Raw genomic sequence first — 25,819 nt, 5'->3', positions numbered from 1 at the left:
TATTTATAATTTTCAGTAAGCAAATGATTAAAGTTTTTTAAAGATTAGAATGTGTTTAGTATTTATTTTTCAAAGATCAAATTAAATATTAAATATTTATTCTATAAAAAAAGGAGACTGGGTTTTTTCACCAACCAAGTGGAAGACCACCGTTGCAAATTTTGGTAGGACCATATTCTAAATTGATGGTATACGACATTTAACATAAAAAAATACACAAAAGGATTTAAAACAAATAATGAAAACTTGATAAACCTTTTATACTCAATCATATTTGAATGGTCCATGCACATTGACATGAATCACTTTCAAAATGATTCATGCTTAAATTCACCTCCATTCTAAAGAAAATAAAATGGGGTATTATTTGACGATCCATTTGACTACTCGAAATTACAATACACTCTGGATGACCATGTAGCTCCGACGATTCCAAAAAAGAAACAAACAGGTGGATCCTAGGCACACGGATTTAACCAGAATCACATTAATTATTAAAAAAAATCGAAATGTGATATTCAATGAACAATTTACACGCTACTCGATCATTGCTTTTTCTTCTAAGATCCCGAAATTGTTTACTAGCATGATGCTAAAGATAGGTTTTTACCACTAAGTGTTTCAGCACTTTTTTAAAATACAGATTCTAAATCCATAGGATTTTAATGTTGCTTATCCAACTCTTTTCTCTAGTTTTTTTAAGACCATAAAAGACACTACTAATCTTATTCAAAACAGGTACAACGTTCTATTACGAAAATATTAAAGCTCTCCCTCCTTCTATTACATCCTTCCACTTTTGACTGTTATTTATATATATATATATATATATATCAGCTGGTAATGCTGATATAAGGCAAGAGGATCCCTTCAAGGCCATTATATATGCATGGAATCGAGCGATGAGGATATTTTATGGATATCATATGTATATTTTAGGAAAATTCATATTTTATATTTTAGGCAAATTCCTAAGATTATATTACTGTTGTTTCAGGGATTCAATTCTCGTCTCTTATAAGTTATCTCTCATCTCTTAATTGTAACTATTTCTGATTAAGAGTTACATCATATTTTATCTCTGATTATATATGTTTGACTGATTTACTTTGACGGGAAAATTTCAATTAATTTGAAATGGAGTTGAGGTTGAATTTTTCATAACATGTAAATAGTGGGGCAAGATCGAGTAAGTTTAGGGATATACATATCAAATCTTAACCCGTTCCAAATATAATTAAATTACAAGAATATTGTTAATAATTGAACTTAACGTGTTTGTATTAATTATGTCGTTTGATTCTTAAATTTCATACTTTATTAATTAAGCTTATAAATATCAATTTTTATGTACTATTACTAAAGTAGCTAATGTACCCAAAAAAAAAAGAGTAGCTAGGGAAGAATGAGGAGAGGACAAAAGTTTTCCTAACCCTGATAGAATGGGACAAGAGATCGATGAAGATGATGGTGGGTTCGGGGAGCTAAGGAGGAGGACAAAACCCGTCCTTTCTTCACTCTATTCCCACATCTAATCTTTAACTTACAAATCATACAGGGAGATCTATTTTTATTATGTCTTCATCTAATATCATGAACAAATCATACAGGGCTATAATTATATATGCATACTCATAATTGCTTTATATTAATATTTTAAAAGAACTATGACCATTCATTAGTGGTCGAGTTTTAATTATTTGTTAAAAGCCTTAATGATGTGACCATTAGGGTCTCTTCATCTTAGTAAAAAAAAATTGTACAATCCGCACATGCGCTTAGTCATACTTCCAGAAAATATTCATACCTATACTCGTGGAAATAGTAACTTTAGTTTGGTAACTTTAATTAGTCGAGTACTTAAGTACTAAACTCCAAACCTATTATACTCATATTTTTGTTAAATAAAATATTCGTTTTTTTTGTTTTTTTTATAAATTAGTGAAATAAGAATGTTATTTTAATACTAAAAATAGCTATAAAAATCAATAAAAAATATTAATATTATAACATCATAGTTCAAAAAAATATTTCAATATTTTTTTAATATAATTACAATATATATATATATATATATATATATATATATATATATATATATATATATATATATATATATATTTATCAAGGCATAGGATAAAGTGGATATAGTGCAAACTTCTATGCTAATTACTCAGACACATCCATTATAAATTATTTTTCTCATCCTAACATCGGTACAAAATATGAAATATTTATTGTTAAAAATAGTGATGAATTTCTGTTAAAAATCATGAGCACACACAAGATAAAATTTCTCCTTCTAACATAATTTATTTTATATTCAAAATTAAAATTTAAATCTTAAATCACTTGATTAAAAAATACACACCATTAACACTTATGTCAATTATTGTTCATCATAATATATGTTTCAAGCTAAAATGAGAGGGGGGATTCGAATAGAATATATATATATATCCAAACATAATGTTAACGAGTAAAAACTCTCTCCACCCATTATTGATAAATTTAGTAAATGAAATATATAGTCATCCCTGTTCTTTCAAAACCTTTGATCGATGTCTTATAAAATAAAATGAATTTAGTTTTGAGCATAGCCAACATGGAACCTTCAAATTTGCTAGCTAGCTTTCTCTTTTGTCACAATTCGTTAGCTTTTAGAGAGAAAAAATAATTTTTTTTAAATGATTTTTAATTAAATTTTAAACACGTACAACAATTTATTTGTGAATCAAATCTAATCAATTTCATTTTTAATATGATTTTAATATTCTTTAATTTTAAAAATATATGCTGATGAACTTGAGCAGAAGTCCATCATATATAGAGGCAAACCCAAAATCATGTGGCCTCCCAGATTTCAGTGATATAATAGACTAAACATCAATGAAGCAGACCAAACCCATCTTTATCCCCCAGTTGTTGGTGTGTTCCTCTAGTTACTACAAAATTCTATTAAAAACATCCTTTTATAATGAATGCACAATCTTTTAGATTATTTGATCACGCAAGAAAGAGATAATTAATTTACCAATTCGAAAATGATGACAACGCTTTTTTCCAGTGTTGTATACCACGAATTATTGTTCCCTAACATTATATTATTGTAAATAAATCAACAAGACAACCAAGTTTATCATTGATCAGTCCAAAAGATCCGGTAGTGATTTTCAAAAGCAGCACCGAAGCAGAAGTGTAAAAAACATTAAACACATGCATGAGCTATAAATTGATGAACCTTTATTTTCCAATGGTTTTTGGAATAAAATTTTAATAAAAATATGCGTGCCACACAATCTAATGTCACCATCTTGGTGTTGGATGTAACTATATTTAAACTCGATCATCAAGCAAAGTAAAGGTGTTTGCCATGCACGGTAAATGACCAAGTCAATTGGAACCCAAACCCTAGTGGCTGCTCAAGGAGGGTTTGCCACTTGTAGGTCATTTTAAGGTTTCATGCTACATGTGTTAAGCTTTGAATCTTATACAAACGAAAATAGTTGTTGGAAAGGACCCACAAAAACCATTATATTGCCCAAGATCAGCAAGAGTTACGCAGACTCTTTGGTAAATGATTGCTTGGCTTTTGGTTTTTGTTTATTTGTCATAATTCAACAATCCTGCGGATAAAGATACACCTACCTAGACAGCGTCTATAACTAGTCATCTTATTCATCATTCATAGGAATCTTAAAATTTCGTTTCATCGCACAAGTGTCTATGTGGGTTATTAAATTTACACACGTTCCAACATTTGGTTCAATCGTATGTTAGTTGCACTTTCATCACGGCTAGTTACTAACTTACAACTACAATTAACGGGAATATCTTTAGCAATTATTTCTATATTTTTGAACAGAAATTAAATTGGGTTGTAATGGATAGTTATTTTCTAATTAAATCATATTAAATTTTAATTTTTTAATTCAAAAAAATATCCAAACAACTATGGAAGCATCCGCCATGGAAATGCTAAGGAGATCGAAAAAAATTTAAATAATTTTTTTAGATGTTTTTAATAGACAAAAAAGATTATCATTGATAATTAATTGTAACAAAAAACTTAACACAAGGTGTGCCAAGAGATGGCTACATGAGATCGATCTTTCTAATAATTTTTTTAAGATGGAAACGCAAAATCTTTTTAAAAAAATTGTCTTTCATGCATCTTGCTCAATCTGTAGATTTGCATACATGTCTACACACGAAAGTCGTCATATTATAAATTTTAATGTAAATTTAAATAGAAAACAAATATCAAAAGAATTCCATAATAGATATGATCGATATGAAAGAATTATATAATGAAATACAAATATATACGCTCATCAATATATATCTTTCCATGTATACATTCTAGAGAATTCCTCAAGCTATATACTTCTATATATAGTGCATCCTCATCATAAAGGCTTCTGTTTATTCTAATGCTCGGAAAGGGTCAAAGGGAATAAATAAAGACCATGTTTGTTTGTTTTTAAGGCAAATAAAGACCACGTACAACAGTAATGAAACAAGCAACTTAATCTCAACTTAAAAAAATAACTTTTCGGCTTTACTGAATGTGTTTGAGGAATTATTAAATTAATTATTTATCAATGAACCTAATAATCTCTGAATATGAACACTTGATTTGCGGACACTTTGCTATGCGTTTGAACAATCAATGCTAACTTATCATGCATGACGTTACGATATTTTGACTTCCCCTCGTATCCAATTTTTTTTCATTTTCATGCATAATAATTTTTAGTTTGCATAGCTATCATGTATAATAATTGAGAGAAAACTGAGCCGAAATACCTAAAACTAGAGGCCAAAAGGTACATCAGCCATTATGATAGTTAAACTCAGATATTCGTATCTACTCTATAGATATCATGCCAATTGTACCTATAATTTTTCTTCCCTGTGAATACATTAAGTTTTTATATTTAAATATAGCTGAATAATCACATTCATCTCCGTGAATTTAGTGCGTACGTATATTTGTCTACTTAACAGAACTAAGATCATTAAGATAATTCATGTTTATCATGTTGTCAACAAATACAGGTGAAGCCAATATTCAACTCAAACACATCATAGGTTAAATTATTCACCAAATTAGCTGGCACATTTTTGTTCAATATTTTATTGGATCATCATTCAAATGATCGAGAGGAGGGTATATATGTATTTGTAGGGGGTCAATCATTTGATACTTAACAAACATTATATATATAAAAGCTCTACACTTCTCACTTCTCATTTGAACTCCTCAATTTATAAACACTCTAAAATAAGCCTCCGCACAAACTTCACACACTATTGTCACTTCCCTAGCTTCCTGCATGGCCAAACCACTATATCTAGAGGAAGATTACAAACCAAAAGATTATACCCCTAAAGCCAAAAGTCTATCCTTCTTTGCCTCTATTTTCTCCCTTTTCATCTACATATGTGTATTCTACACCTTCAACCTATCTCCCTATTCTCTCCTCAAAAACAACATCTTTTGGTTTTTCATGTCCAACACCCTCATTCTCATCATTGCTGCTGACTATGGAGCATTCTCTTCATCCAAAAAGAAACAAAACCTCTATGAAGAGTATGTTCAACACAGTCAAGCAAGAAACTATGTTCCCTCATCATACGTGCCCAAATATTATGAACAAGTTGATAAACAATGCATTAATCCCAAACAAGAGCTAGGTTGTGAGCTGTTAGAGAAAAAGAAAGAAACTATCTCTGATCAAGATATCCCAGAACGTGTACTTGAAATTGTGACAGTACTCAATCAACCTAAGAAACCTAGTGAGTGCTCCAATGTGAAAAAGCCAACACTTCACTTGCAAGTAGATGATGGCAGTGAAAAAATTGAGGAGATCAAAGCAGTGCCTGCCAGAATTTACCCGCGAAGTAAATCTGATAGACCCAATAGAGTCAAGTATGTGGTGAATGAGGAGAGGGTGAACAAGGTGCAAAGATCAGAGACTATGATCAAGGTAGATGCAAATGTTGTTGAAGAAGAAAATGAGTTTTCTACGATGTCAAATGAGGATCTTAATAGGAGGATAGAGGAGTTTATTCAGAAATTTAGATCTCAGGCAACTAGAAATTAATGTGTCAAAATTAGAAGGTCTACCAAGTGTTAGAATCTATAGACTATATATAATATTCCAAAAATTTTGCCTTGTATCTTCTATACTTGTTTTATATGTTGAATAGCTAATTAATTATAGTCTTATCTTTTCTCTTATGCTATGTTCCATGTTCCTATTGTCTATTTACTTTGGAGTGTGTGCGCCTTTAATTTCTTCCCATCACCATTCTTTTTATCATTTTTCGTATTAGATATAGCCTAAAAAAGTTATTAGTAGAGAAATAGAGAATTAAACTGATAAACTTCTATTTACAGCAATCAAATTGTAACCACACAGATCGATACTTGTTCTTGGAATTGTGCCAAATCAGCAATATACCGTATTCAGAAATTATTATTGATTGAAGTATTGTGGGCCTTAATATGTATTGGTGAGCATCTTTATTGTGCATTCGTGTAAAAGCTGAAAGCAACGGTTGAACCAACAATTAAGATTTAAGATTAGTATGTATGTACTATGTACACTGTGAGACGGCTTTAATTAGGACTTGTTAATGTATATATTGGCATTTAAAAAAGTTTATTACTGTCTTGCAAGCTAATTAATCCAGCTGAAACAGTTCGCTAGGCTAAACAAGTTTAAAAAAATATTGACCCGGCTTTTTCAGGCTATTTTGATTTGACTCAATAGGTGATGAGTTGATGTAAATCATGTTAGGGTCGAACTTGATTAATGATCGTGCCAGCCTTTCTTTTTAATTGACTAATTTACTAACTTTCCTTTTCATTATAAATGTTCATTTTTCTTTATTCATAAATGACAAATTTTGTGCAATATGATTAAGATTATAATTTTGTATGTATATTCTTGATTATTGAAATGGATTACGAGGAGCGGCATTTCGTATTTTATACTTGTTTATATATATATATATATATATATATATATATATATATATATATATATATATATATATATATATATATATATATATATATATATATATATATATATATATATATATATTATATTCATATAAAATACTGTTTATAATTTTTAATAATCTCAAGTAATATAAAAACTTATCATGGGAAACAAATTTGGGAAAAGGAATCAACACTATGAAAAAAAAATGCATATCCTTAATAAAAAAAAATTATATAGATAAATTAATTTTATGGAATGCTTTTTTCTCAATAATTTATTTTTTCTTATATTTCTCAAAATTAAATATACTTTTAACCGCAGTTTTCATACCCCTTTTATTGTAATTATAATATTAAATACAATGCAAAGAGAAATTAAATTATACTAATATAACTTTGACAGCTATTACATTATTTTATAATTTTTAACTAGATAATATTTTTTTAAAACTCATATTGGATCGAAAGTCTTTTTCACATTGATCACATATGCAAAATTTCATATTAATTTAAAATCATTTGTTACCTCTTCCATATATATTAAAATAGACATAATATAAACATTTCAAAATATATTAAAATATGAATCATTTGATTATCTCTCTGTTGGTATTCAATTTTAACAAAATTTGACTCATACGATCTTGATAATATATCAAAATAATTCAAGAATTTAATCAATAAAAATTACATTTTATATCAAATTATCAAAATAATATAATAATTATTAAAATTACATTCATATAATTTGATTCATTATCATATATATATATATATATATATATTTTAGTGACTCAATCAATCCATTATGACCAACCGTTTACCAACCCCCTAGCTTCATTGTTAGACAAACAAATGAATGAATTCTTGCAGGAATTAGATGCCATCAAGTTGTGGGGTTCACTAACACATGTGTCTACCACATATACAAAACCTGAAGCACTTGCGGTAAAGATGCCAGAGAAATGTTAGTAACCTGATTTTTAATATACTTATTTTTAGGTTTAATTAATTATTTTGTGGCTCTATAAAGTTTTATCATATTTTTAGTTAAATTTCTGGATTTTTTTTCTCTTTTAATTGGTTCTTGTATTTATTTTTTAATTAGTTCCAACACTTGTACAATTATTCACGGATCTTATCAAAAAAATAATTCAAACGCCTATTTAAAAATGAAAAATAATCCATAGATCTGATTAAAAAATTAGCAACCTCTGTAATTCAATATTTTCACTTGTGTAAGCTAGTATTTACACTAATATAAGTTCTGAACTTAATATTCTTAGCTCTTACGTTCTTCAACCAATTTAAAAACTACAAGGTGGAAATACTAATTTGCATAATAATTATGTTACTAAAAAAATATCTTTAAAGGACTAAAATAATAAAAAAATTAGAACTTTTAAAGTACTAAAAAAGACCTATCTTATAATGAAAAAAAAAACTTATTTGAGCTTTTCTCTTAAAAAAATTATAACAAAAGATTGTACTGATTTCCAATTTATATACATAATTTATGTGAATATCTTGTTTCTTTTGTTATCAGTTACAAATATAAAGAGATAAAATGGAGCATTGACATATGAAAATAATTCGATTATTTTGATCATCCATATAAAAAAAACTTTATTAAAAGCGATAAAAATATAAAATTTACTTTAATAACCTTTACGACTTGAAGAGTTAATCTCATGAGTTCATGTCTTATGATCTTAGCTTTTAAAAAAAGAAAAAGACAACTGAAAAGAAAAGTAGCTGGGAATTGGATCGAGAAATCCGAAGGAAGGAATGGTCTTATCTCGTGTATCTGAGACATGGCACTGTTTTCTCTCCAAAACAACCTCTTCCCTCTTCCAATGCTAACTACTCCTTCCTCAACAAAGAGCTTTCCCTCTGTTACTACGTGTCGAGCCACAATCTTTGGTTCCAGCCTCGTTCTTCTCTATTCAACACCACTCACACTTGCACAGCAGCTGCCAAATTATGATGAGCTTCAGCAACAAGAAGACCACCTTGTGCAACTCTTTCAGGTTACATACTAACACACTTTGGTTCAATGCCCATGTTATATTTGTTCAGTATAACAATATCAAATGGTGATTCTTTTTTCTTTCTTTTATTGAACTTTGGATTATCACAGGATACTTCACTGTCGGTTGTTTCATTAAAGACCTTGAATTGGCTAAAGTTCCCAAGTCTTCTTCTAAGGGAGTCATGTTAAATGAGGATGAAGATGCCAAAGTGGAAGGCACTGGTTCGGGCTTCATTTGGGATAAATTTGATCACATAGTAAGAAAAGCCAATATCAGAATGGGGAATTTGTTCGCCCCACTTGGATTTTATTCTAGTTCTTTATCTCATTTTACTGTTGACTGGTGGAGCATTTTTTGTTTTAAATTTACGAAGATAGTTAGCTACAGGACAAATTATTACTTGCAAGTTGCAAGATGTCACAATGGTGTTTTCAATTCAATGAAGATTGAAATATGGAAAACTGTTTCATTGAGTTTGAAATTCCTTTTATCATTATCAAAATAATTGGACAGTGAGTAACACTTTTATGATAGTTTGACATGGTATCTTAATAAGGAATTGTAGACTCTCGCATGCTATAGATATTGTCTTTGATTGCACAGGTTATCAATTGTTCATAGAAGTCATGTGTTTTTGCTGGTGGACAGGTTACCAATTACCATGTTGTTGCTAAACTGGCAACTGATACACGTGGTTTACAACGTTGTAAGGTTTTCCCTTATGCTGCTAATTCCATTAAACTCCTTAATCCTTATAATATTTTAGATGGGAGAAATATGATTATGTTTTCTCATATTTTCCATCATTTAGTTTTACTAGCATTTATGTGGGTAGTAATAGTATTGGGCGTTCATACTACTGTCTACAGGTGTTCCTAGTTGATGCCAAAGGGAATAGCTTTGACAGGGAAGGGACGATAATTGGGTTTGATCCAGCGTATGATCTAGCTGTTCTGAAGGTACACATTCCAATCCTCTTATTTGTTCTTCGTTTTATTCCTTTTCAGAACATATGTTAAGACATATGTTCTGAAGGTACACATTCCAATCCTCTTTGTCCTTCTTTGTTAAAACATATGTTAAGACATATATGTTTTAACAATATGGTTTCTTTGCCACTTCTGCGGGTTCTTCTCTATGCTCTCGCTCATAAACACATTCTCCCCATTGCCTCTTTCAATCCATTATCATGACATATCCTCCATTTGGTACTTAAACACCAGCATTTTTTTTAAAACTGTTGTCCACCATAGTGCCGTTTGTAGTCAAGTTTGGCAAGTTGCCTAAGCACATAATTATCTTAAAAGGAGTTCTAGCAATATACTCTTCAACACAATATTTCTGACACACTCTCTACTAATGGTTAAAATTTATTGAAAATGAGAGGTTTATTAAATAAGATATAGGATCCACAATTTTTTTTATTTCTAATAAATTTCAACTAATATAAAAGAATGTGTTCAAAAAGAGTGAGTTAAAGTGTATTGCTAGCATTTCTCCTATTGTAATTACAAGGTCACATGAGACACATAATTTGAAAGCCTAAATCTTCCAATCCCAAGTTGTTTTGAGCATGTTGACATTGTATAGCAAACATTATTGTAGGCATCAATATTACCTTCTAAGGTTCTAAAAATTATTTAGCAAATTTATGTTCATCAAACTGAAATGTCAAGTGTAAATGGTTTCACAAAAAAAAAAAAAAAGATTAGAAAGAAAGTTGAGAAGACATGAAAACGAAACTTGAGGATTAAATGGCTATACTTATTCGAGTAATTGATAAGGTTGGTAAGGATTAAATCATGTTCATCCTAAGTAACCAAAGCAACAAAAATAAAGGAAGACAATGAACAATAATGAAAGGTTGGTTATGTGCTCAAAGGAGTTGAACAGACAGGAACGACATGGCAGCTCCACGGCCCGCACTTTATATCTTATAGATAGATAGATTGATAGATTTCCATTTCTCTTCTTTTTTCTACCTAATTAAACTAATAATAAGGTAATCTATGTTACATTTAACTTCTGCTTTTTTTTAGCTATAGGCCACTGTCAGAAATGCATAACACGTGTTCTATTTGCAGGTTGATGTTGATGGATATGAAGTAAAACCCGTTGTTCTTGGTCAGTCTAACAATTTACGTGTTGGCCAGAGTTGCTTTGCCATTGGGAATCCTTATGGATACGAGAACACTCTCACAACAGGGGTAATTTTTAACAATTTGTGTCTAGCAGTAGGATTTGATGAGAAAACCCTGAATCTGCTATGAACTCTATCCAATCATGCAAAATAGTTATAGAAGGATGAAAACTTGTAGATGAAATTTCAAGAAATTATTATGTGCTGTCCTATTTAAAGATTTTGCCATGTTGAGCTGTAACTTCCTAGATAGAACAAAATCCTTTGGATTCTTCAGAATAATGCCTAATTGACGGGCAATCAACATGTAACCATTATTAGCCACCTTAACTTAGGTCAAATATTGGATTAAGTGGGGATTTGGGTGCATGCCCTAGGTTCAAGTCCCAATATTAATTCCTGATGCTCCAAAAACGTATAATGTGATCATTCTGTATTGTCTGATGTAAATTATGCAGGTGGTCAGTGGTTTAGGCCGCGAGATACCTTCACCAAATGGAGGGGCCATTAGAGGAGCTATTCAAACTGATGCAGCAATTAATGCAGGTAAGCTATACTCTTGAGGTTCATTATGTTAGGAGTTCAACCCTAAATATTTGGTCCTCCTTTAGAAAAAACTAAGGAACTATATTAATGTGGGGAAACCATAGTCTGTACCCTCTGACTCATCCCACATTAGTAAAAAATGATCACTTCTACTTTTTCCCCTGTACTCCAACTTCTTGAGAATTAATGTAGACTGGGTAATATTAACATTTCAAACCCTCTCATCATGATTGTTAAAATATTGTTTGTCCATGTATTATCTGCTGTTGATGTGATTTCACCAGTTAAGCTAAATTCATTTTAGAGCTACCATAGCAGCTGCAACAAAATTGATTTTATTACCCAATGGTTCTTGGTTAATTTTAGAAATCTACACGAGAAAATATAGCATGTTGGCAAAAATATGACATGGACATCCACAATGCCAATTATCTCTACATCTAGTATAGATGGCTGCATGCCTGCATCATTATTGGCAAATATACTGCCTATTGAGATCAAACCTGGCAGAGTCACTTCATTTTACCTAAATGGGGGGAAGATATATTTGTCTTGAAAATAATCTTGGTTAGAACACTTTAGTTAAGAGAAATCAGTAGATCTAATCATGTTTCCATGTCAAAATGTTGTATATAAATGATGACTTTGCTTTATACTGAAGTGCCAATTTTGAGATAATATTGTTTGTTTACATCTCTTAGCAATCTCAAAATGATTTTGCATTTTAATATTTTCCTAACTTGCATTCTCACAAGATTGTGTAGATATATGATTTTATATGTGCACGAATGTGAACAAGAAATTCAGGTGGACCATTGATTGACTCGTATGGCCATGTTGTTGCAGTAAACACAGCTACCTTCACTAAGAAAGGTAATAAGATGGCATTCCTCTTTTATTTTTATGAATACACTTCCATAACATATTCTATTAGACGGAATAAGAGATTCGTACTTATAATCCAATTTAGTCAGGAAATTCTGTCTTACTGTTACTTCCTCTGCATCATTTATGTTGCAAAACTCGGCTGTACATCATATTTATTCTAAAGATAGTGGGACACAAGAAGCGGCAACACAATTTAAGTCTAGAAAATTGAGATGACCTTTTCACCATATAGTATCTTCCCTCCATAGGAAAGGGTGTTGAGTAAGATCACCAACTCACAGATTCATCATAACCTTTACTTTTTTCGTTATTTTCTAAAGGGGTAATCACTGATCAATTATGACAATTATTTTTTTCCCTTCTATTCCTTGTGTGCATCGGCTCAATTTACGTTGTGTTACTTGTGTATCAAAGAGTCATTACTGTTCTTACTTTCACCGGCATTATCAAAGCTAGATTAGAATAATTTGGACTACTGGATTATTAACTTTCAATAATGTTTTTTTCTCTCATTGATGCATTTCAGGTACTGGAATATCATCAGGTGTTAACTTTGCAATTCCCATCGACACAGTTGTCAGAACTGTACCATACCTCATTGTCCACGGAACACCTTATAGTAATAGGTTTTGATTGTTCTTGTTACATTCATAAACTCAAACTTTGAACATCATCTTTACATTCAAGTTGTAGATGGAATGAATTTGTTTAAATTTTAAAAAAACAAATTTAAAATAAGTATTTTTTATATAAATATTTGTTTAAGAAGTAGATAAAATTTATTTCTTAAACTAAACAAAAAATTATTTTTTAAGTATAAATAATTTAAACAAACATAATTAAAAACAGTAAGCTATTTATTTTTATTAAAATAAACATTTATTTCAAATAATAAATTTAAACAAGCTGATCCAAAATAACATATCCAGTCTAAAGATGAAAGGAATATCCTAATTTGTACAGTTAAAAGAAACTTTCTATAAATGTGTAAATTCTGCCAAAAACTTGTAACTTGCTTTTCACAACAATGCTTATTTTCTGAGAAGGGAATAATAAAAAAGACAACAAAGGCAAGACGTCATTTACATACAGAATTATTAAACTAAATGTGTTGTGTATTTAAATTTAAATGTGATAAAGTGAGCCAAATCATTCAGCAAATCAGCATTTAATTTCACCTAATAACAAAAAAAAAATAAGTATATCACTAAAGCAACCGGGTTATTAAGCAAAAAAATAACAATAACGTGGGTTTTTTTTTTAAAGTATCCTTCTATTTAGTATTTGAGGACTAGCATATGAAAAAAAAGGTGAAGTAACAGCCTGATATTCATCAAATTCAAAAAGTGCTGCATTGATGTCTTGAAGAAAACACTAGAATCCATACCATATCAAGTCCTTGTAATACACTTGTTGTGAAGTTGGCAGTTCAAGAGCTAAGTAGACTCAATATAAAAATGAATTTTTAAATTGATTAATCCAGCGTAAAATGACTAACCTTGTGTTTATTAGCTACTAGAAATTAGAATTCTACTTGCTCATTACTCACATGGAACCGATAGATCCAATTTCATTTGAGCATCTGAATTCGGAGGAGCAAGAAAAACATATAGAAGCAAGCAGTGTAATTTGATTAAAAGCCAGCATTAAAGAAACCCTAACTAACTAGCTAGGTAGCTAGGATAGAGCAATCGACGTGACAAGAGGATAAGAGCGAGGCACCTCTGTTCGACGGCGTCGTCCTGGAGAATGATGTTGCCTTGCTTGTCGATGTTCGACTCACCGCACTACCCGAAAACCTTCTTCTTCCTTGATAACCTGACAGAAAATACAATATATTAATATAACTTCATTTAAAGTTTGTAGCTAATCATTCAAAAGGTGAAAACAAAGAAATAATCAGTAAGGGTCTCTTTAGATAATAATATTGGAAATTACAATTTGGTGGAAACAGGTGTGCTGCTCTTCGGTATTTCTTGTGTTCATCCTAGAGATAGAGAAACACTGAATCTAGTGCCCAACGCCTATGTCCCAAAAAGTAGTTTCAGCCTCACACAAAAACAGGGGTAAAGAAGGGAATTTCCCTGTCAACCATAGTGGCTGCAATTAGAAGCCACAATCCCTGCTACATGACAAACTCAGCTACAGGTCTGCATTGATGGCCAGACTCCAGAGGCTGCTCCACACCACTCCAACCTCCACCATTATACTGCACTAATGATTACTTTGGCAATAACTTCTTGAGCTTTCTTTCCCTGGTATTTATATATGGTTTTCAATGAAAAGCCCAGTAAGTGGTCACCTCTAGGGCCAACGGAGGAAGTGATTGATAGAAAACCTCTCTTTAGATACACAGTAGCACAAGATGGAAAAACTTAACAAAATCAAGTGATAACCTTCTAAGTATTGCTATATATACTGTCAATACCATGTGATAAACACATAAAAAGGCCAAATGCATCACTCATCATCTTTTTCTCCACTTTTAATTAAATATGAAAGCATCTTTCTATGAATAACTAATACATGCACTTAAAAAAAATTATACAATCATATAAATTATAAATTAACATCTATGATAACTTTATTAAATTTTATAATAATTATCTTAAAAATTATTATAAAAATAATTTCTAATTACTTGACAAATGCATACATATCCTATTGTGCCTTTTCAAGTATATAAATTTTAAGAGAAAGGGGTGATATTCTAGTCCAGGGAAAAGTCTTTGAACTTATAAATACTTATAAAAATTTATATTTATCTTGTTGAAATAAGTAAGAACTTGAAGATGAATTTCTTTCCAATTTATGTTTTCTTTCTTGGAGTACATGATAAGCACGGAACGGAAATTCAATTCATTATCTATGCCTCTTAAGTTTTGTTTTACATAATTGCATGTTCTTTGCCTTACAATTTAATCTAATTTAATACAAAACTAGGTTTACTATCGGTATTGTGTTTATTATTGTTAAAATAGTGATTGTATAATGTATAGCATGATAATTCCTATTATCCGGAAAGCACAATGAACATATTCCATTATTCCAAGACTCAATAAATAATTATGACCGTGGCCTGACAATTCATTCATCCGGAAGTATATAAAAGGAAAATTTATCCTTATGTGAATACTAAGCAAGGTTCAAAGTTTACTGAAATAAGCAGACATAAGCACTAAAAAGCCGGAGCGAAAAATTGACATTAAAAAGAAATTATACAGTAAGATGGAATCAAATCATTCTTTCACAAAATCAACTAAATCAATTTCACGTCCAATAGCTATAACCTCTCGTACAAGAACCCAAATTAGCAGCACTTGTTTGGCAGCGACTCCCACCAATCACTGGAGATGTGTTTAATTGTTAGGCTGCATTATTTTTGAACATAATATCATTGATTCTGTCAATACCAATATCTGAAATGGGCTCGATGGGTTTCTCATCTTCTAGGGTACACTCGAGACTCAAAGGATCCCTACTGAATTCATCTGATCAAAGAGATGTCAATATCAGTTATCAGAAAACTTCAACAAAAGCAAGCACTGAATTTTGAATCCTAACTGACAGCATGGCCTCGAGAAAAGAAAAATCCAAATGAAATTCTCCATTGCCAAAATGACCATACTCATACGAAAAGGACTTGAGTCATAAAATGTTTTGGGCAGAAAAATAAACAGTCTAAAATATTCTCATGTGCAAAAAGCTTAGACAGTAATATAGCAATCAAAATTAATCACACCTGTGTCACTAAAAAATTTGGCATCAAACTCACCAAAAACTGTGTTTAAAGATGCAGGGGAAGGTGTTGAAATGAAATTAAGGCCAATGTAGAATCCCAGCATCAATACAATGGTCACCATTACATAAGTTGGTACTGCTAGAGCCCAATATCTGAAAACCCAAAAGTTGTTTATTAACATTTTATCACAAACAATTGAATCAATCATCTATGACTATGAGAGCTGCATTCCCCAGTCCAACATCTGGAAAGCAAAAGGCTAATACGAAATTTTTACATTTTTTATATACCCGGCTTCAAATTCCTTTTTCATATATTTTTCGTTATTAAGGTCTCTGAAGGAAGAAGTTGAGCCTACTACGCTCAATCCCTTCCCCAAAAGCCCTACTTCACTTAACAGCTAAATTGGCAAGCCCAATACACTTGTTTCATGCACCTTAACTGAATTTACATTCGTAAACCTTAAAATTAACACTCCAGAATTTCTTACTTCAGACTTCAAGAGTTTCCTCAACTTGTTAAGTGCACTCAAATAATTACTTTTGATACATGCCAAAGCTTCAAATAAAAACAGGAGTGGAGCTGTCTAACCTGCTAGGATAGTAAGAGATGCCAACAGATTGTAGCCATGATTCTGGAACATATGCCCATACCAAGAAAATAACTATTCACAAAGGACAAAACGAAAATTTAATAAGAGTCACAAATCGAATATGAGCATATCACATCAAACTTGGTGGGTAACTAAAAGTCACAAATCCCATATGATCATCAAATATAATATTGCACATTGAAAGTCATTCATTTATCAGGAGGTTAGACAGAAAGAGTTAAAATTATGAAGAGCAGGATAGGAGGGAAGAAGACCTGTAGCAACAACAGTAGTAATAGAACCTACAAAACCATAAACTTCAGAAGGCTTAGGGCCATGATCACCAGACAATCCGAAGCCAGAGCTTATCTCATCAGGGTCAAAACAGGACGCAGTTGCCCTCCGCTTTTTCGACAGACTGAGGGTTCTTCTTGGACTGTTCTGAGAGTGGGGACTTTCCATGTCACATCCCTTCAATTACAGTTAACCTCTTAACAAATGCTCAAGAATGATGCAAATTCTGTTTGTTTTAAACATCAAATTCAACCATAACACGATACCTACATTCCCCGACACACTCTTAGACATAGAAATGAGTGCATACATCACTGTACAGAAAATCAGTATTAACAATAAGAAAAATAATCCCAGCATATTAAAAAAATGGCAGCAAGAGCATTAAGGATCAACTTATAGCTATCTTTAAAACACACATTGCTGGCAATACTTATTTTCATGGCTTTAGTCTTAAGTAATTAGTGCATATAGTGTTGCATATTGTTGTAGTAAGTGGATGGAAGGTCCTAATAAGGTGTATAGTCTATTTCTAAGCTTGCTGGGACCTCGCTGGATATAATTCCAGACGCTCATATTCACTACCTAAAGTTGCTGAGGGAACATATCAGATTCAAAGCTTGAATCCTGTACAGCCCCCTATTGCCCCAGCTTATCTATGTTAACATGTTAAACACCTAAACCAGAAACTCAACAACACATTACACGTGCAAATTGTTAAGCAAGCAAGACAACAATGTAAAAGAACAAACCCGGAAAAAAATAATCAATAACAAGGTCAAGAACGGATGATATTAGCGAGCAGAAAAAAATCATCAGAAAATTTCATGAGATACATATGGAGCCAGGACAATTTAATCAACAACCAACCAAAATTAACACGAAAAGGCTTCGGACAAAAGCTTATGCTGTAGACAGTCCTGCTAGGACTACCAACCCTGGCCCAAAATTCCTGCAATGAAATGTGACAATGATTATTAGTTGAATACACAGAAAAGTAGGTTAAATATGCAATATGTAAATCACTCCTGTACGCATTCATTTGATGCTAATGCAAATCTAAGTATCGCGCCGGAGCGGAGCGGCCCCTTGCCGCGACAATGACCTCTGCTGCGGGGAGGATTGAAGGAGCGGCCGTCGCGTCCGCTATCGCCCCGGTGCGGGGCGGCGCTATCGCAGTTTGTGTTGCGGTTTCGCAACTGCGACTTGGATTTCGAAGTTTGAACAGAAGAGTGAAAGCAGCAGAACATAAACCGCGTTGTGGCGGCTAGAGCCAACTGAGAACCTGGTTAGATGGGTCGGGTCTTTGGTTTTAGCCTTTTAGGATTTGTTTTTCTCTTTTCTAATATGTTGGGCCTTGGGCCCCAATTCCAACGTTTCTTTGTGGGTTTTTAACTTGTTATCTGTCAACTGCTGTACAGTAGAAAAAATCTGTGAACCATTAATAGAAAACTAAATAATTATAATACTATTAAAAAAAATATTTAAATCATAACATATAATATAATAAAATAAATAAAAAATAATATATGATAAAAAAATTAATAATTAATAATTGTAGTAAAAAAACATATCAACTAAGTAATAATAGTAATAAAAACTAAATCACACCTGTCATGCATAATTAAATCACAGCTCTTGGAGCAAAGTTTTCCTATCATTATTCAAAAATAAAACCAACAAACATTGGCACAAGTTGTAGGGTCCTATATTTTTTAATCAAGTAGTCTAGAGTTTAAATTTTGATTAAATCTTAGATATAAAATAAACCGTGTTAGAAAAAAAATACTCTTTTATCTTTTTTAAAGATTAACTATTATTTTCAGCAAGTTAAATGTTGTGGTATTCAATTAAGATTTTAAATAATACAAATAAATAAATATTGTGGTATTCAATTAATACTTTTAGGATTTTTTAAGGAAGGCAACGAAATTCAGTGGTATTCAATAAATTTTTTTTTATAACTTATAAAAAGTCTTTTGATATTCAAAAGTATACAAAAATTGATGATTGTTTTTCAAAATGGATTTCATATGACTTTTTAGTGTAAAATATTTGTCAAACAATCCCCACCCAAATCCTTATGATTTAATTTGTTATAATGTTTTCTTTTTTGTCTATGGCTTATCCGATTTTATTTTCTCTTATCACATATATTCTCTTCTCTCTTTAATACCCAGTACAAAAATGAGATATAGTCAAGTGAAGGAGGTACCAAACAACGACTAATATTTTTCAAGATGCGTATGTCATATATGTTTTTCCTATTCTTTTATAACCAAAAAATGTCAAATATATTTCTCCTCTTTTCATCTTTTTCTATTTGCTTTTTAAAGTAATGTTTATCTTATATGTGAAGGTTAAGCATGTTTCTATTATACTAATTATGTTCATCACCTACTCCATGTAATGTTTTTGTTACTATCATTTTTAATTTTGTCCTCTCCATAACTCAATAAGTTACCTACAAATTTTCATCTTCATCACTCTTTTATAATATATGCTTATTATTTCATATCATTTAACACGTGTCACCGAATTTATCATGAAATCAGTATAATAACTATAAATAAATAAATTAGAAAATCAATGTACAATTTTAAATTTATTGTTCAAATCCAAAAGTGAAAATAAGAAGATGCTAATGCATGAAAAATTAGTATAGAAAAACCTAAAGTTAGAATCAATTTAGTTATTAAAAGATTTAAAAAATTATATTGATTTTACCCTTTTTATCTAAACAGGATAATTTCTTGTTATTTTTGTATTAACTCTTATAATTTTAAATATTTTTTTAAAAATTCACAAAATTCTTTCAAATATTATAAATTTATAAAATCCTTTTAAATCTTTTTAATTTTTATTATATAAATTCATTAAAATTCAAATTATCATAAAACTCTTTAAAAAAATTGATAAATCATAAAAGTCTTACGTAATCTTTTAAAATACAAAAAAAATATACTAATTTTAAAATCATAATTCAATACATTTCCTCATCCTACTCGGAGAAGTCACCCAATTCAAAGGATTTGTGACTTTTGTCCACTTAAAAGTTTATTGCAACCAATTTCTATTAAAGTTCGATCGCGATCAACCTTAAATTAACTTATTTCGTATGAGATATATCATTTCAATGATAAACTTCAAACATATCAACTTAACCTATCCCATACAGATCAATACTAGTTAAAATGATTATTTATATTTTTTTATTAACTATAACAATTCAATTAATAAATGGCCAACCTCCATAAAAGAAAACAAAACAAAACAAAAAAGCTTAGCACACACTCTAGTGCAAATATCGAAGACCCAATCGAGGATTGTTTGACCAGCTTTCGTTCCAAAGTATTTTTGTTTGTTTGCCGCAATGCCGCTCCCTTGAATACAAAATTCTAAGGTATATATACTTTAAAAGTGTTAAAACTTTGCATAGATCTTTTGAAAAAGTGAAGTAATCATATGAAAGGAATTGATATTTATACACTTTGAGTGACTAGCTTGCGTTTCAGAGTTAAAATTCTTTTTAATATTATTTTAAAAAAATGAAAAAACCATGTGACAAGAATTAAACTTACAGCTGCCCAAACGCTTTTGATTTATTGATGCAACTAAAATCATGTGGGATTGTATCTAGAATACACTCAAAGGGTTGACCCTAATTTCAGTTCCAAAGCTAATAGTGGCAAATTAAAATAGGATTGTATCTTACATATGCTTTGTGTCTACTGTCTGTACTTTCATACAAGTACGGAAATAGTAATCTCAATCATCGTGAAACTTAAGAGTGTTCATAAAGCATATGTCATGAATGCACACATGCCACATCGTGCGCGCGTCTCGTGGTTTAGTTAGTGATTTCTTGGATCCAAATCTAAATTATGAGAACAATGTTAAGTGCACATGGTTTGTGATACCTAAATGGGATACAAAATATGCATTTTGTAAGGCTTATAGGAAGTTCAGGTCATAAATACAACTCTAAAGATAGACTAAGACAAATCAATTAATCTGGCATTAATTGCATAAATATTTCTTTAACTTACTTGTGTGCATATTTCTTTTCTTAATTCTTAGTTATCGATCGGTACTTAAGAGGATTTTTTTTAAAGGGGTACTTAATTAAGAGGAATTATTAAAGTATTTAACATTATACTCCGGTTAACATGCTATTTCTAATGCATTAACTTATTCTTTAACAGTAGACCTAATATTTATTTTTTAAAAATTTGTTAGTGTCTAACATTTGAACATATAAATCTTCAAAATAATGTTGTATGAGCATTTTTTTAAAGTTCCAATTTAGTTTTTAATGATTGTTGTTTACCTTGTTTTTAATAGATATATAGTTTTATAGGTAGCATGGACTGAGCACTTCATTGATATACGAACTAAATTTTTATAAGGCACATCTCTAATCTAATCTCTCTTAGTGAATTTGAAATTTCGTTATAATAGTCTCAAATTACAATTTGAGAAAAAACTTTGTCTTTAATAGTTTTTACCCAAATCATGATTAAATAATTCTTAACTGAGTGCAAAGGCAACATGCTACTCCATATTTTTATCAGTTTTTACCTACATGTATTGTGAACTGATTAGAAATGCTATGATATGACTGTAAAAGAAAAAAAAAAAAAAAAAGAGTGCGAAGGCAGTACCAATTTTAAAGTAGAGTATTTCACTGTAAATTAGAAAAAAATTTATTTCTCAACATTTCTTAAAAGCTTTCAACGGATACCATTTGAAAAGAATAATCTTTTATTTAATTGAATCTTCGTCCATTTGTGCCAAAACTAACATTCTTCTATATCAGAACTTTAATTATTTCACTACTATCAAAAAAAGAAAGAAAAACTTTATTTCACTACTAGAGCTGGACAAATTCCTTTGATCCTTTCACTGATTTCCATCTTTTTATATAACTTGCATTAATTAATTTTGTTTTATATATGATAAAAAAGTAGGGATGCCTTAAGCAGGGATACGAATAATATAATAATCAACTTACACAAATGATTCGAATACATCAATCCAGTTACAGTTTCGGCTTTCTAAAAATTCTATTTTTAATATTCGTTGGTGGGAGAGACTAACAGAATAAACAAAATTAAAGGATCAGATTCATAAGATAATAACAGGGTGTATTGGAACCACGTTCATAAGATTAATTTTAATTGAATTCAAAACCAGCTCATTGTTACAAATCCAAATCGGCAAAACGTATCTTGCATGGACACCGTTTCATACAAAGAAATGGATTAAATTGACCCAGCTAGCTGCCTACGACTCCATGTCTTTGCCAAAGAGTAATTTTATTCAAGTATAAAATTCAGAAGCAAGTTTGGTGTGAAAAATTTCTAGATCTTTGATATTGTATGCCTAAATGGCGTCTATTTAGAAATTCACTCAAAGATCAATATTACTATAGTAATATTGGTTGTATGGTTTTTTTAGGAGAATATAATTTTGTTGATCACCATATCAATATTTAATTTTCCCTAATAAGAGAAAACAAATGAAAATAACAAAGCACTTGTTACTTTAAATGCTATACTTTGTCTAACTGATTCACAGTGGAAAAATATTTATTGTCAGTGTATATAAACTTAAATTTCTATCCTCAACACTAGATAAAAAATAATAATTAAATGTATCTTTAATTCTTAAAAGTATAAAATATTAATTTTTAGTCTTTCCAAACAGTTTCTTTTTAATACCTTATTTATAAAAATGTGTGTCAGGAGTAATTTTTATCATTTACAAAAATTTGGCCTCATTTTAATTTTTTATTTATAAAAATAACGCATAATGTATCTCTGATTGAACATTTCGAATTGAAATCTTCCGAATCATATCAAAATTTAGACAAAAATAACTATTTGTTGCTTTTGTGATGCACATTTAAATTGCTTGGATATGAATTCAAATAGGTAGATAATATATTTTAATGACTTTTTTTTTTTTGTATACTCAAGTGGTATTTAAACTCATGAGCCTGACTAATCGGCTTTTGCATGGGATAAGATCACTAGTGTTCTCAAATAATATGACTCTATATTTATAGAAGAAATCAATCTCAAATAATCTAACTATAAATTTGAATGAACCAAAATCAACTCAAATAAATTATAAAATATCTATTTTATTATTTGATTTATTTTAAATTATTTTAGATTTAGTTAAAATTGTAATTGATATTGTTCATGTGATTATTTGTGAACATTAAAATTTTCAAACTACAATCTAATAGTTTTAGTTTTTTTTTTTTTTCTTTAGTGATTGTGGTATTTGTTTATTATATTTTAATTTTTAAATCATATTTAACATGATATGTTAGTTTATGGAATGTTTAATAAATTTAAATATTTTCATCAAACTCAAATGATTTACAAATAAGTTGGTTTAAATTAGATTTTTAATTTTTTCTTAAAAAATTATCCAATTAATTTATTCAAATTTAATTGGATTAAATCATGAATTTAACTAAATCTAATTCAAATCGATGCGTGTACATTCCTACGTTCTTATTTAAGCGATAAAAATATTAAATCACTCACACCAAACAACATTTGGTGTTTAGAGACTAAAAATAAATATTATTCGGTAACTAAAAATATATTAAGTAAAAATTAATTTATAGATTACTATCATTATGAAAATATTAAAGTTATAAGTGTTGAATAAGAACGAGTTGAAGACATTAGCTGGGACCAATTGTTTGTAGCTAGACTTGAGCTGTGAAGGAGATCCGTCTCCAAAAATTCCATAATAATGATGGAGGAAACATTAGTTACATAATGTTAAATAAAGTTTAAAGTAGGAGTGTTCCTCGTTTGGTTAGTTTGATTTTTGATGAAAAAGTTATTCCAACTAAACTTATAAAATATACCTAGTTGGATTTGAATTGATTTTCATTTAAAATAAAATTTGAATCAAATAAAACTAATACTTTGTAATTTGATTTAATTTATTTTTTATAATTTTTATTAAAATATTATTTTATTAAAATTTATATATATATATATATATATATTTTCATTTTTTAATTAAATTACATTAAAAAGTAGTAATACCAATATATAAAACTTATTAATATGTTAAATTTTTTACAATATGATAAATTTTCATTTATTTTAAACCAAATATATTTTAAAAATATTATCTGAAAAAGAAAATGATACATTCATATCCATAATATTATAAATTAATGTAAAACTCATGTAATATATACATAATATTAAAATAATACAAATGTTAATATAAATAGTAGGATTTGGTTTAATTTAAAAATTACAAATAATAAATTAAACCAAACCAATTAGTTAAAAAGTAAATAAAAAAAATTAATTTAATTCAATTTTCAATTTTTGAGTTCGTTTATATTTAAACACCCCTAGTTTAAAGAGGAGCAGGTGCATTATTCACCAACCATCACTCTAAAACTCCCTCACCTTCTATCTGGTTCTCTCGGATCTACAATATTAACAACTGCATCCACAATTGCTTTAAACAGACCAGTAGGTGGTCTTTGATCAACTGAGTGCATCTCTACCGGAAGTTAAAGTTCTGTCTCGTCATGTAACCATTCAAAAGTTTTTAAGCGTAAAAAATTAAGATTTGTTAAGATTGAGCAAAAACAACTTTGGGAATGCTTACATTGTAATTCTTAGTTAGTCATAAACATAACACATCATATTTATATAATTCAATCAAAAAATAAAAAAACTTTCTCTCGTCTATCTGCGACTAATTATCGTCATTGACCATTAACCAGCATGAATGAGTCATCCCCTGAACCATACAAGACATAATAATCGAATCCAACACAGCACCATGCCTGCAAGGGTTCAAAGCACCGTTGAGGCACCTTCTCAGAGGCTGTTAATGCGAACGAGATAAACGGAATTAATTTTTAGATTCAGAGAATTGGAGAGAGTTTTTTTATGATATATATTTTTTTTAATTATGCGTATGCATGTAAATATGTGATGTGTTAGTTTTGTGTTTATATTAAAATTACTCATGCATGCAAAAAAAATTATGCTTAATTTTTAGTGCAATTACACTTCTTTTGATTAGTATTTTAATTAATATATATAGAAAATTTAATTAGGGTGATTAAACATGATACATGTGTAATTCTATTTGATTTTTAGTTAATAAAAGAAATATGATTATATAATTATATTGATATAGTTTACATCATTTAGTGTCAGCTTATTAGTAATGGAAATTTTGGTAGTATGCATAAAATTTTAAGTTTTGATGCTATTGTTGAGTCCGTCATTGTAAAAAAAAGCTGGAAAAAAAAGACCTAAGGAGAAAGAAAAAAGAAGGTAGAAAATGGAAGAGGAAGTAAACAAATGAAAAGAATAAATATTTATTTTAGTTCATCAAATTGTAAAATTCCGATAAATTAATATTTGAAAATTAAAATTTTAAAATTCAGTCTCAAATATAAAAAAAGTGTTATAGATTAGCATAAAGAATAATTTTATAATAAATTAGTTTCTAAATTTTATAATTTAATATTATTGATTCTACAAATTTTATTGTTAAA

General features: G+C 29.7%; 2 protein-coding genes and 1 pseudogene across 12 annotated transcripts; 2 read left to right on the top strand and 1 right to left on the bottom strand.

The window, feature by feature from the left end:
• The first annotated feature begins 5,257 nt into the window (after positions 1–5,257).
• On the top strand, positions 5,258–6,186 carry LOC114386555. Its single transcript, XM_028346582.1, has one exon. It carries the CDS (start codon positions 5,340–5,342, stop codon positions 6,108–6,110), a length of 771 nt encoding a protein of 256 aa, XP_028202383.1. The 5' UTR covers positions 5,258–5,339; the 3' UTR covers positions 6,111–6,186.
• A 2,559-nt stretch (positions 6,187–8,745) lies between these two features.
• LOC114387554 lies at positions 8,746–13,348 on the top strand (annotated as a pseudogene).
• A 2,315-nt stretch (positions 13,349–15,663) lies between these two features.
• LOC114388238 (phosphatidylinositol N-acetylglucosaminyltransferase subunit P-like) lies at positions 15,664–18,525 on the bottom strand. 11 transcript variants are annotated; one of them, XM_028348620.1, is made up of 7 exons: positions 18,288–18,501; positions 18,124–18,205; positions 17,524–17,567; positions 17,235–17,430; positions 16,959–17,031; positions 16,401–16,519; positions 15,664–16,116 (listed from the first exon to the last, which is right to left on the bottom strand). In XM_028348620.1, exons 3-7 carry the CDS (start codon positions 17,563–17,565, stop codon positions 15,992–15,994), a joined length of 555 nt encoding a protein of 184 aa, XP_028204421.1. In that variant the 5' UTR covers positions 17,566–17,567; positions 18,124–18,205; positions 18,288–18,501; the 3' UTR covers positions 15,664–15,991. The 11 variants fall into 11 exon arrangements, with proteins under 11 accessions (XP_028204421.1, XP_028204422.1, XP_028204426.1 ...); XM_028348621.1 differs by having other exon boundaries at positions 18,359–18,501; XM_028348625.1 differs by lacking the exons at positions 17,524–17,567; positions 18,288–18,501 and adding an exon at positions 18,508–18,525.
• Positions 18,526–25,819: the final 7,294 nt, after the last annotated feature.

This window comes from Glycine soja, chromosome 15 (genome assembly GCF_004193775.1).
Source record: "Glycine soja cultivar W05 chromosome 15, ASM419377v2, whole genome shotgun sequence".
Classification (NCBI taxonomy): domain Eukaryota; kingdom Viridiplantae; phylum Streptophyta; class Magnoliopsida; order Fabales; family Fabaceae; genus Glycine; species Glycine soja.
This window is presented reverse-complemented; position numbering and strand designations above follow the sequence as displayed.

What these genes read in the sequence shown, in the direction of transcription:
- LOC114388238 (XM_028348616.1), bottom strand. Translation starts at nt 18,295, where the DNA reads ATGAATGCGTACAGGAGTGATTTACATATTGCATATTTAACCTACTTT. An exon ending in TACTACTGTTGTTGCTACAG is followed by an intron (nt 17,032 to 17,234) that starts GTCTTCTTCCCT and finishes CTTTGTGAATAG; the next exon opens with TTATTTTCTTGGTATGGGCA. An exon ending in ATCTCTTACTATCCTAGCAG is followed by an intron (nt 16,520 to 16,958) that starts GTTAGACAGCTC and finishes TTGGGTTTTCAG; the next exon opens with ATATTGGGCTCTAGCAGTAC.
- LOC114386555 (XM_028346582.1), top strand. Translation starts at nt 5,340, where the DNA reads ATGGCCAAACCACTATATCTAGAGGAAGATTACAAACCAAAAGATTAT.